The 12,836-nt window shown below is 38.5% G+C and overlaps 1 protein-coding gene across 2 annotated transcripts in view; it reads left to right on the plus strand.

The window, feature by feature from the left end:
* LOC106566722 (atrial natriuretic peptide receptor 2) overlaps window positions 1-12,836 on the plus strand; it is a 53,490-nt gene that overhangs the window by 5,125 nt on the left and 35,529 nt on the right. For both annotated transcript variants that reach the window (XM_014135043.3, XM_014135051.3), the window contains exons 2-6: window positions 3,484-3,665; window positions 8,199-8,312; window positions 9,108-9,243; window positions 9,402-9,496; window positions 11,576-11,711. In XM_014135043.3, coding sequence (XP_013990518.1) covers window positions 3,484-3,665; window positions 8,199-8,312; window positions 9,108-9,243; window positions 9,402-9,496; window positions 11,576-11,711 — 663 coding nt within the window. The remainder of the gene's footprint in view (window positions 1-3,483; window positions 3,666-8,198; window positions 8,313-9,107; window positions 9,244-9,401; window positions 9,497-11,575; window positions 11,712-12,836) is intronic.

Below are 12,836 nucleotides of genomic sequence, written 5' to 3' on the forward strand. Positions count from 1 at the left end.
TGAGTTCTAACAGGGTTGCCAACATAATGTAGCACAGGTACTATATAGGCCCCTCACTGAAATCACACAAAGTGTGTTTCCTGTAAAATATATATATATATATATATATATATATATATATATATACACACACACAGTACCAGTCAAAAGTCTAGACACACCTACTCATTCAAGGGGTTTTTCTTTATTTGTACTATTTTCTACATTGTACATCAAAACTATGAAATAACACATGGAATCATGAAGTAACCAAAAAAAGAGTTAAACAAATCAGAATATATTTTATACTTACTGACTTTATTGTTGCCATGGGGACATTTTGTTGCAGTGTCATGTACACATTTAAAGTGGCATTTAAATACAAAACAAAATTGACAATACAACATTCATAACAGTTACATACCAATAAAACATTTAAAAAATAAAATAAAATAAAAAGAATAAAGACTAGCCTGCTGGCCTTACTGAGTCGATAGGAACATTAGCCCGAGCTATTTAGGAGGGATATCACACCTGGCACAAATAATTGTCTGGTTCTGTTTTTCCTGCTGAGGGGTGCCCTATACCTGCGCCCAGAGGGGAGTATTTCAAAATCCGGGTACAGGGGGTGGCTTGGGTCTAAAATGATTTTGTGAGCCTTGCGGAGGGCCCTGACCTTAAAGATCTCATCCAGGCCTGTCTGTTTGACTCCAAGTACCTTGCTTGCTGTGGTGATAATCCTTCTCAGCATATTTCTCTGGCTGACAGTAGCATTGCCAAACCAACAAACAATACAAAAAGTGAAAATACTCTCAATGAAAGATTTGTAAAACAGAGTCAGTATAGTACAGTCTACATTAAAAGATCCCAACTTATATTTGAGATTCTTCGAAGTAGCCACCATTAAGTAGCCTTAATGACAGCTTTGTACACTTTTGGCATTCTCTCAACCAGCTTCATGAGGAATGCTTTTCCAACAGAGTTCCCGCATATGCTGAGCACTTGTTGGCTGCTTTTCCTTCACTCTGCGGTCCAACTCATCTCAAACCATCTCAATTGGGTTGAGGTCGGATGATTGTGGAGGCCAGGTCATCTGATGCAGCACTCCATCACTTTCCTTCTTGGTCAAATCGCCCTTACACAGCCTGGAGGTGTGTTTTGGGTCATTGTCCTGTTGAAAAACAAATGATAGTCCCACTAAGCGCAAACCAGATGGGATGGTGTATCGCTGCAGAATGCTGTGGTAGCCATGCTGGTTAAGTGTGCCTTGAATTCTAAATAAATCATTGACAGTGTCACCAGCAAAGCACCCCCACACTATCACACCTCCTCCTCCATGCTTCACGGTGGGAACCACACATGCGGAGATCATCCGTTCACCTACTATGCATCTCACAAACACACGGCAGTTGGAACCAAAAATCTCAAATTTGGACTCATCAGACCATAGGGCAGATTTCCACTGGTCTAATGTCCTGGTTCTTTGCCCTAGCAAGTCTCTTATTATTATTGGTGTCCTTTAGTAGTGGTTTCTTTGCAGCGTTCGACCATGAAGACCTGATACACGCAGTCTACTCTGAACAGTTGATGTTGAGATGTGTTTGTTACTTGAACTCTGAGAAGCATTTATTTGGGCTGCAACCTGAGGTGCTGTTATCTCTGATTAACTTATCCTCTGCAGCAGAAGTAACTCTGGGTCTTCCTTTCCTGTGGCAGTCCTCATCATAGTGTTTGATGGTTTTTGCTACTGCACTTGAAGAAACTTTAAAAGTTCTTGAGATTTTATGAATTGACTGACCTTCATGTCTTAAAGTAATGATGGACTGTCATTTCTCTTTGCTTATTTGAGCTGTCTTTGCCATAATATGGACTTGGTCTTTCATCAAACAGGGCTACCTTCTGTATACCACCCCAACTTTGTCACAACACAACTGATTGGCTCAAATGCATTAAGAAGGAAAGAAATTCAACAAATTGACGTTTAACAAGGCACATCTGTTAATTGAAATGCATTCCAGGTGACTTCCTCATGAAGCTGGTTGAGAGAATGCCAAGAGTGTGTAAAGCTGTCATCAAGGCAAAGGGTGGCTACTTTGAAGAAACTCAAATATAAAATATATTTTGATTTATTTAAACACATTTTTGGTTACTACATGATTCCATATGTGTTATTTCATAGTTTTGATGTCTTCACTATTATTCTACAATGTAGAAAATAGCAAAAATAAAGAAAACCCTGGAATGGGTAGGTGTGTCCAAACCTTTGACTGGTTCTGTATATAAAAAACTCTAAGCATGCATCACATTTGTGTTGTGTGACTGGCTCTTTTCTGTCTATCGTAGATATAAATGTGTTTAGGAAGTTGTGTACAACTTCCTGGAAGAGAACAAAGACATGCGACGAAGGCGTGCGGTTCCTAAGTCCTCTTACGAGAGTTGTTAAAGCCCATCTGACAGATTAGACCATGGTAACACAATGGTCTACAAAATAATTATCTCTGAAATGATCTCTGTCGTATTTGTATTACACTTTAATAAGTAAGATGCACATTACACAAAACACTATAAAGTTGATGGTAGTTTCTAAACATGCAATGTTGCAGAGACTGTTCCATTGGTCTTCTTTCAAGAGTCACACCTGGGAAAACTACAAATGGAATGTATTCATGATATAGGCTAGGATACTCAGGTGCTTGATTATGAACATAATAGGATGCATTTAATAGTCATTGCAGCATTAAGTTTCTCTACGTGTAGATGTTGTGTGAGTCATGGGAGCTAATGCTGCCTTCTACTAGAAATGGAGAGTTCAGGTGAGGTGGGTTGGGTTGCTATCTTTGAGTCTGCCGCTAAGTGAAACAAAATGTACCAAACAATTTGATGTGCTTTGTAATAAGTTAAGCCCAGGCAGATCGTTATGATTCCTACAACACAGGTTCACTTTTCCTCTGCCATTTTGTACATTTGTTTTGGACGATGTCCAGGAGACAGCAGGACTACTTGGCATGGAGAGCTATGTTGGAAGAGATGAGAGTTGGGGTCTGAGAGGCGGTCTGTGCCGACTTTGGTCTAACACTTGAGGAAATGTCTGCTAACCGGGAGGACTGCCTTAGAGCTGGCAGCAGTCACTATGACATATGCAGTGAATGGAAATAATGCCTACAGACATGCTGTCTATGGAGCAGACTGTATGAAAACAGAATGGGATGGTATTATGTAGGCAGGCGTATAGCACAGACAGCTTTACACACTCTAAACACACATGCAAACTCCCCCTAAATAGCAGACACATGACTGTGCAACTTCAGTAGGCGTACCTACACATGATTCCTCATAACAGCATTCCCCAGAAGTTACTGATTTGGATTGATTTCCATACCTCATATGGTTCATATCTACATCTAGTCTCCCAATGATAAGAGGAGCAGTTATAGGAAATACAACCATAATTCAGATAAACAGTTATAAGTAACTTTTGTGTTGTGTTTTCTGTCTTCCCTACAGTTGTGTATATCTGCGGGCCTCCGGACACGTTTCTGAATATCATGAAGCTTTTCCAGAGTGAGATCCCAGACCCTGAGAACTACGCCATCTTCTATCTGGACGTGTTTGCTGAAAGCCTAACGGAGCGCAAACCCTGGCTGAACAACGACAGCCTCTGGATTGATCCCATCAAGGTCTTCAAGGTACACTGCACTGACAAGACTGACAGGCAGACAGACAGACAAACATGGATGGAGACAGAGAAATATTCCTTCCATTTCATTCATTACGTTTGATTAATTTCATTTATTGCAGAATCCTTTTTGAGTAATTGTGTCCAAATACTCTGTCAATTAGTTGGTGGTGAACTGTCAGTTCTTTTCCCCCTTCGGTAATTGGAACCAGACAGGATTACAAGTCTGAAACTGCCATTTGGCAAGTGAAATGAATGTCTTTCACTGAGGAAATTCAATTCAAAACCTCTCTTTCGTGTGTGAATCAGCGGTCTGTCCATCAAAAGAATACTTTTGCACCCCTCTGTTCCAACTGAACCTGTATTAAAGGGAACACAAAGTTCACCAAGTTGACTGAGGTTGACCCAAATGTAGCCTACGTGTATGAATTACTGTAAAGTTTTATCTTAAAACATTAAACATTTTTATAAACAGTAAACAAATACAAATTGCATGAGGTACAATGTATAGGTTTGTTGTTTGTCACCAGCCATTGACAACCAGCTTGGAACAATTTTGGTTCACTGATCCATAACTTAAGAGTTAACGAGCTAACCCAGCCCGGCCCTCTACAGAAGGCATACAGGGCTACGTCACATCCTTTTAATCCAACCCACACATTTTCCCTAAACCAGGCTAACTCACTGCATTCAAGTCAGAACTGACCTTTGCTTATAATAACAATTAGTGTACCCACGAATTGCAAAAGGAAATTGCAACATGTAAACTTCCTAATGGTTCTGACTCCGGCGGGCAATAAAATGTAGAAAGGTCATAATTTACTTCCTGCCTCCTCCCCGTCTCTGCTTGGATTTTAATTCTTGGATGGACTTAATGAAGGAGAGAGTTTTTTTTTCCGCTTAAAGCCACTTACTTATGCATATTAATGTGTCGAAAAATAAGTGAGTGGGGGTACAGATGCTCCTCTTCCAATTTGGCTGTTAAATGTCACTGACTGCACTGCAGTTGCTGTAGTCACCTACTTAGTATTGGAAATGTGGATTCCGGTGTTGAACTCCAAATGAAAGGATGCTACAAATGGCTTTGGATTGATAAAGAAAAGTTAGGCTAATTAACTTGACTGAGTCATCTTTATTAGTAAGTGGTGTAAAACGTGTCTGGTATTGTCTGGCAATTGCAGATCTTTTTCTGAAGTGTTACAATAGAAATGTTTAGGATAGAGATATCAGACTGAATATCAAGGCACTTACAGTGCCTTCAGAATGTATTCACACCCCTTTACTTTTTCCACATTTTGTTGTTACATTCTGAATTTAAAATTGTGTCACTGATCTACACACAAATACCCCATAATGTCAAAGTGGAATTTTGTTAGTAGAACATTATATTAATTAATACAAAATTAAAATGTTTTGAGTCAATAAGCTGAATATTTCTTTGAGTATGATGAAGTTATTAATTAGGCTTTGGATGGTGTATCAATACACACAGTCACTATAAAAATACAGGCATTCTTCCTAAGTTGCCGGAAGGGAAACGAAACTGCTCAGGGATTTCACCATGAGGCCAATGGTGATTTTAACAGTGAATTAGTTTAATGGTTTTTATTATCAGAAAAATTACGATGGAACAACATTGTAGTTACTCCACTTAAATGATAGAGTGAAAAAAAGGAAGCCTGTACAGAATAAAAATATTCCAATGCATGCATCCTGTTTGCTACAAGGCACTTAAGTAATACTGCAAAAAAAATGTGTCAAAGAAATTATATTTTTGTCCTGAATACAAAGCATTATGTTTAGGGCAAATCCAACAAAACACATTACTGAGTACCACTCTTCATATTTTCAAGCATGGTGGTGGCTGCATCATGTTATGGGTATGTTTGTCATCAGCAAGGACTAGGGAGTTTTAAAAGAGAAACAGAATACAGCTCAGTACAGGCAAAATCCTAGACGAAAACCTGGTTCAGTCTGCTTCCCAACAGCCACTGGAAGTCATTCACCTTTCAGCAGGACATAACCTAAAACGCAAGGCCAAATATACATTGGAGTTGCTTACCAAGATGACATTGAATGTTCTTGAGTGGCCTAGTTATAGCTTTGACTTAAATCGGCTTGAAAATCTATGGCAAGAATTGAAAATGTCTTTCTAGCAATGATCAACAACCAACTTGACAAAGCATGAATAATTGTAAAAATAATAATGGGTAAATATTGTACAATCCAGGTGTGCAAAGCTCTTAGAGATTTACCCAGAAAGACTCACAGCTGTAATTGCTGCCAAAGGTGTTTCTAAAATGTATTGACTCAAGGGGTGAATACTTATCTAATCAAGATATATTAGTATTTTATTTTTCATAAATGTTTTATAAATGTTAGAATTTTTCTTCTGAAGTGAGTATTGAGTATTTTGTATTTACTGAGTATTTTGTGTAGATCTTTGACAAAAAATGAGAACTAAATCCATTTTAATCCCACTTTATAACACAACAACATGTGGCAAAAGTCAAGGCGTGTGAATACTTTCTGAAGGCACTGTAGATGGAGATAGTGGGACACACTAGATGAAAACACACACACACACACACACACACACACACACACACACACACACACACACACACACACACACACACACACACACACACACACACACGGCAACATTGCTGCTACTATTTATTAGTCTATACTGTATATTAATATTATGTATATATTTCCAAACATGGCTATTTTTCTTCTTACTACTTTTCTATGACATATTATGTACCTTTTTTTATAAATGTGTATTGCACTGTTAAGAGCTTGCAAGTAAGCATTTCACTGTACCGTTTACACCCTGTATCCTGTGCATGGGACCAGTACACTTTGATTGGATTTTAGATAAGCTAAAGAACTTTGTAGAGATTTACTAATACATAGTTAATATTGATTCCTTTTATAGATGGCAATTTAAATGCACAGAAATACCATGACAAGATCCTGAGGCCTATTTTTTTGTAAAGTATCTTTGACCAACAGACGCATATCTGTATTCCAAGTCATGTGAAATCCATAGATTAGGCCCTAATTCATTTATTTCAATTGACTGATTTCCTCATATGAACTGTAACTCAGTAAAATGGCAATATGCTACACATAGAACGTTGATTGCTTTTGGAAGTTGGTTGTGGGTTGTTGATCATTACTGTGTCGAGCAATTCGCAGGATGAAGCTTATTTCAGTATATCAAGGCACAGTACAAGTCAAAACTCAAGTGATGACCTTATATTGAGTCTTTGGCAGAAAGTGTGCTTTTCCATCCAGACAGAATCAAACAATATGCAACAAGCCACAACTGTAGTGTAATAGCAAATTTGTAACAAGTGGTGCAACTAGAAATGAGGGATAACATAAGCAATATACAGAGTTACCACAGCTGCTCTTCTATGTTTTTGCCTTCTCTTCAAGACATATCTCTAAGTTTAAGTGCATTTGGATACAGCAGATTGTGTATTCTTCACTATAAATAATGTTGTTGCTGTTTACTCATAATGGACTTTTAATTAGACCGTTTAGATTATAAAAGAGGAGACATCTGTTCATCATTAATCCTACTTCTGGTGTTTACAATACACTTCAAATGTAATGTTTATCATTGACATTTCCACCCAGTAGGAAATCACTCTGCATACCATTATAAATCTGTCAAACAGTAGTTGGTACATGTTTATGATGCTCTGGGTGTAATTCCAGGCACATCAGTTGGGTATGGCAGCTCAACACCAACAATTTAAAATAGGATACTAAAATCATTCCAATCCCGATTAAAAGGAAAATGCAGTTTAGAGGTATTAGGTTCTGATTTTAGGACCATGCAGATGCATGGGAGCGGGAAGGAAGGCGGTTTGTATGGCTGGCTGGCTTTATGAAGAATGCAGCTGCAGGGACCTGTGCAGAGGTAAAGATGGCTGTACTAGATTGCTTTGGCTAGGTAACTGCTGTTTGACTTGACATGAAACTAGAGTTTAATCTAGGTGCTGAGCTAGTGCGTAGCATCTAATTATTGTGTGACGTGTTTGTAGAATGTATAGCTTTGGGACACAACATCGAGAGTCTGTGTATTAGTTGGGACTAACTGAGTTGTGAATTGTTTTGGTGGGTTGCGACTACACCAAAAAACCCTTTCCTGTCAACACAGGTATATGTATAATTTCTAGGAACTCTACCCACCAGACGTCAAGTGAAATGTGTCCCTCGCTATGAAATAAACATATGAATCCAACTTTTGTCAAAACCGTACCATATTCCTGCTGTGTAGACAGTGGTAGATTTTGTGGTAGGAAGTCTGACGTGAATTCAATGGTCTGCTGTTTGGACAAAAGTTGGATTCTTGTTTATTTGATAGCGAACGATGCACAACTCAGGGAGTCCAAGCAATACACAGACTACCAATGTTGTGTCCCAAAGCTAAGTCCCCTATTGACTGAGGTTGAAGTTACGTCCCTGTGTAATTCCCCAGGAATGCTCCACTTTCTCATTGTTGTCTCTCTCTTCCTCCCAGTCTGTGTTGGTAATAACATACAGGGAGCCTGATAATCCAGAGTACAAACAGTTTCAAGATGAGCTCCACATTAGAGCTCAGAAGGACTTTGATGTGAACATTGAACCCTCTCTGGTAAGTTGTTTGAAATCATGCCACATCTCAGCATCAGAGCCAAAAAGTTAGTTGTTGAAAGGCTTTTACACCTTTGATAGGATTCTCCACACTAGAAAAAACCACTGTGTTTTTGAAATATCTTTCAAAGGACCCGAGAGAGATCATAAAGCAGATAATTTATGCATAGTTATTAATGGACTTCTTTGATTCATGAAAAACTTCACTCTTCTTTGTGAAGATGTATAGCCTTTTGGCAGACTAAGTGTATGCAAACCGATATTTAAATAGAGACAGCCATAGACCCATGCTTATAGGCGTCAAGGTAGAATTCCAGGCAAATAGTAAACAAAGTCAATCAATCAATCAAATGTCATTTGTCACATGCTTCGTAAACAACAGGTGAAATGCTTACATTCGGGCCCTTCCCGACAATGCAGAGAGAATAATTTTGAAATAATAGAAAAATAATAACACAAGGAATAAATACACAATGAGTAACAATAATTTGACTATATACACGGGGTACCAGTACTGAGTCGATGTGCAGTGGGTACGAGGTAATTGAGGTAGATATGTACATATAGGAAGGGATAAAGTGCCTATGCAACAGGATGGATAATAAGCAGTAGCAGCAGCATATGTGATGAGTCAAATGCAACAAGGGTCAATGCAGATAGTCCAGGTAGCTATTTGGTTAACTATTTAACTAACCATTTATCAGTCTTATGGCTTGGAGGTAGATGCTGTTCAGGTTCCTGTTGGTTCCAGATTTGTTGCTGGCTTATGTACAGACCTCCATTCCATTCCTTTCAGATGGATTTCATCGCTGGCTGCTTCTATGATGGCTTTGTGATGTATGCTAAGGCCTTGGAGGAGACGCTAGCTGAGGGGGGCTCCCAGAACGATGGAATCAGCATCACACAGAGGATGCAAAACCTGCGATTCTGGGGTGAATATTATGAGTTGATCATGGTGCTGTTTTTAGTTGACTTTGCATTCATCTATTTGGTGTCAATTGGGAAGGAAAAAGGTATTGCATTTGTTAAACCCATTGTTGCATTATGAGTGATATGAAATGTCTAAATGTGAAGGTTTTCTGTGTTTAAGGGGTTACAGGACTTGTGACCACAGACAAAAACAATGCCAGGAACACTGATTTTAACCTCTGGGCAATGACAAATCAGGAATCTGGAGAGTATGGGGTAAGTGATACTTCTGCAGGTAGATCAATTTAAGCAAGACATCTAAAGCTTTTCTATTTTAGAAGCCACTCACAGAAAGACACAACTTGCTATTTTGTTTTCAGGCTTTGTTTTTCTGGCAAGTTAACTGTACAGTTGTGTTAAAGTCATGATACTTATTACTATTTCAAAAAGGACCAATAGCTTATAAACATTACACAATACATTTGTTGCTAATTTACTATAGTGGTTGACAGTGCATCCTTATTTTATACTGTTTAAATTGTGGTCTGAAGTGCACACAATGCACAGTAGTGATGACTGCAGCTCATGGCTCTGATTGGCTCAGATAGACTGATCACTTTGGCATCATCATGAGATTTGAGCTGCATGTAACGATGTCATGTAAATATGCTTTGATGAGTGGCCATATGTTCACTATGACAAAGGTACTTTTAGGTTAGTTTTGAGTGTGATTTACAAGATAATAATTAAGAGTTCTCCAAGTAAACATTTGGCATTATCAATATGTGTTTTCCTATGTGAACTTTCAATAACAGTGTTCATTTTCAAATTCCTGCTTTTACAATATCCCACAGAGGTGATGAGGGATGCAGATTATTTATACCGTCTTATTTATAGCTATTGTTTATGGCTCTAGCCAACATTTCCATAGACATTTATATTTCTAAAATACAAAAATATATGTTGTCAAAAGATCCATTTTTTTACTTTATGGTTTTTATATTTTATATTTCAGTAGTAAATACTAGTAATGAGTGAGAGCAGTGCTTTTGGGTGACCGGTCTAATCTGTTACAGATGTTACAGTTGCTGTAATTACTGAAACAACGATTTCCCTCGAAATTCCTCTCCGCATAATGAGTTATGTGGAGCTGAAATCCCAATGCTTTGCTTGGAATTGCCAATATGCCATCAATGTAATTAAAAGCAAATGTTCAACGTCATGCAAAGGCTAAAGGCTATTACTGTTTAGTAGAAACAGTATTCTGGAGTACAGTACTCTTTTAACGATAAGATGTGTAAAAAACAAAAATTCCCCTCAAATTCAAATTAAGATATTTGTTTATCTTGTCTTGTGCTCTACAAACACTTCCATGACTCTCTGAACTGTTCCAGAGTTGCTCTCTGGAGGACAAAAATGTTCCAGATCGATCAGAGAGTCCACTAACCTAACCAAAACTTCCCGATGTGAATAAATAGCTGATTAGAAAGTCACGGTTCTGTAGAAACCAGGAACTAGTGAATCCATTGATAACTGGTTGAGTTGAGTGGTCCTCCTGCTCCACAACAAACTGTTACAACCTGCATTGTTTTTACATCCCTCTGAGTGGGGCTGCCCTTCCCCTTCACAGACTGACTAGCAGTGAGACCCAACATGCCTGTCTGGCCCTCCACTAGGAGGCTAAATTGACATTCTCCAGCGGCTGGTTAGAGACATGGGAGTCATGTTTCACAATGCCCTTCTGTGAAAAGGGAAGCTATTGACTGGGCTGACAAATCCCATAGCATCAAACAATAAACCTCCCATTGCTAGAGCTGAAAGGCCACCGTTTCTCAGACAACCTTTTCCAAACAGCTCATTTGTCTGAAAATTGCCAGTTCTGTTAAGTCAACAATATCGTGTCTTGGTATACATATTAGTATATGTTAATATTGAACATTTTAGTCACATAGTTATTTATTATTGACGTGCCCCAAAAAAGCATGCCAATGATTTGCTTTCTTCACTGATGGGCTTATATGATTTAAAGGCACTGATTTGCTTTCTTCACTGATGGGCTTATATGATTTAAAGGCACTGATTTGCTTTCTTCACTGATGGGCTTATATGATTTAAAGGCACTGAACAAGAGTAACAGCTATTTTAATATGCAGCTTTAATGCTACTGTGAATTTAAACAGGCACTCATTAGAGTAATACTGTGCTTTGTGCTCTTATTTGAAGTGGGAGAAAAACAGCTCATTTTAATTAGGTAACATGCTCCGTTTTCATCCCTCTGAATGAATCATTTGGCCATGGGAATTTCTGCCATCGCGTTTGTAAAAATTGTATAAACGTTTTCTTGATGTTTTGCAGCTTGTAGCCTATTACAATGGAACTAACAAAGAGATCATCTGGTCCTCAACGGAGAGGATTCATTGGCCCAAAGGAAGCCCACCTCTGGATAACCCACCGTGCGTCTTTTCTTCTGATGACCCCACCTGCGCTGATGGTATGTAAAGTAGACTGGCTCCTGTACAAGTGATTCATAGTCAAGTCAGGTGCTTATATAGTAGTACAGCAGTTTGACTAATACAGCTACATGTTGTACCGTCTGCGTTGGTTCTGTTTCATGTGCAACATGGTTTTTCATGGAAGGAACATATGGATGAAAAAACCTGACTACTGTAGAAGGAGCAACACTTATTATGAAGTAATATACATGTATTAGCTAATAAATAATAATTAGGTAGGTCACTGCAATGTGTTGATATGGTACCTATAGATATTGAATGAGGGGGAGAGTGATGAGAAGTAACAATCTCTCCAAATAGAGTCCATCCACAAATGATTATCTGACTTGTGAGTCTGGCTGTCTCAGGGGTATATGAGGAAGACCGGAGGGAGACACTGATGCACGATGATATACTACAGTATGCCTGCTGAACAAGGTTAAGAGGCAAACAGGATTCTGCTTTGTCTAGGAATGACCTTCTGACTCAGTTAGCATGAGTTGGACTGAAGGGGAACTGTAATGGAGCCACGCAGAGGGTCACTTATAGGAGGATGGTTGAAAAAGGCACATTTGAAAAAACTGCGGTGATGCAGCAAGTGGTGCGTTACATATATCTTCAAGACACCAATTTAGGCCAGTTTATTTAATTTAGGCCAGTGTGAGTTTAATTTAGGCCAGTGTGAGTTTAATTTAGGCCAGTGTGAGTTTAATTTTGGCCAGTGTGAGTTTAATTTAAGCCAGTGTGAGTTTAATTTAAGCCAGTGTGAGTTTAATTTAGGCCAGTGTGAGTTTAATTTAGGCCAGTGTGAGCTTAATTTAGGTTAGTGTGAGCTTAATTTAGGCTAGTGTGGAAGTACAATATGTTATTTTTAGGAAATGTTACTGGTGGATATTATGTCTTTAAGTGTATAGAATACCCTAAAACTACAATTAAACGGTGTCTCAAATAGCCGCCCGTTCCTTTTAATAGCCAGGCAACGGCACACATTTCAGCAGATCAAAGCCTGTTTCAAATAAACGCCTGGTCTAAATGAATTATTTACAAGGTTACCATAATATTACTAAAAGTATCCCTGAGAGCTTGATTTTGGGACCTGTCCTCTTTACTATTTATATAAATAA

The sequence above is a fragment of the Salmo salar genome, chromosome 01, assembly GCF_965601325.2.
Source record: "Salmo salar chromosome 01, fSalSal1, whole genome shotgun sequence".
Classification (NCBI taxonomy): Eukaryota; Metazoa; Chordata; class Actinopteri; order Salmoniformes; family Salmonidae; genus Salmo; species Salmo salar.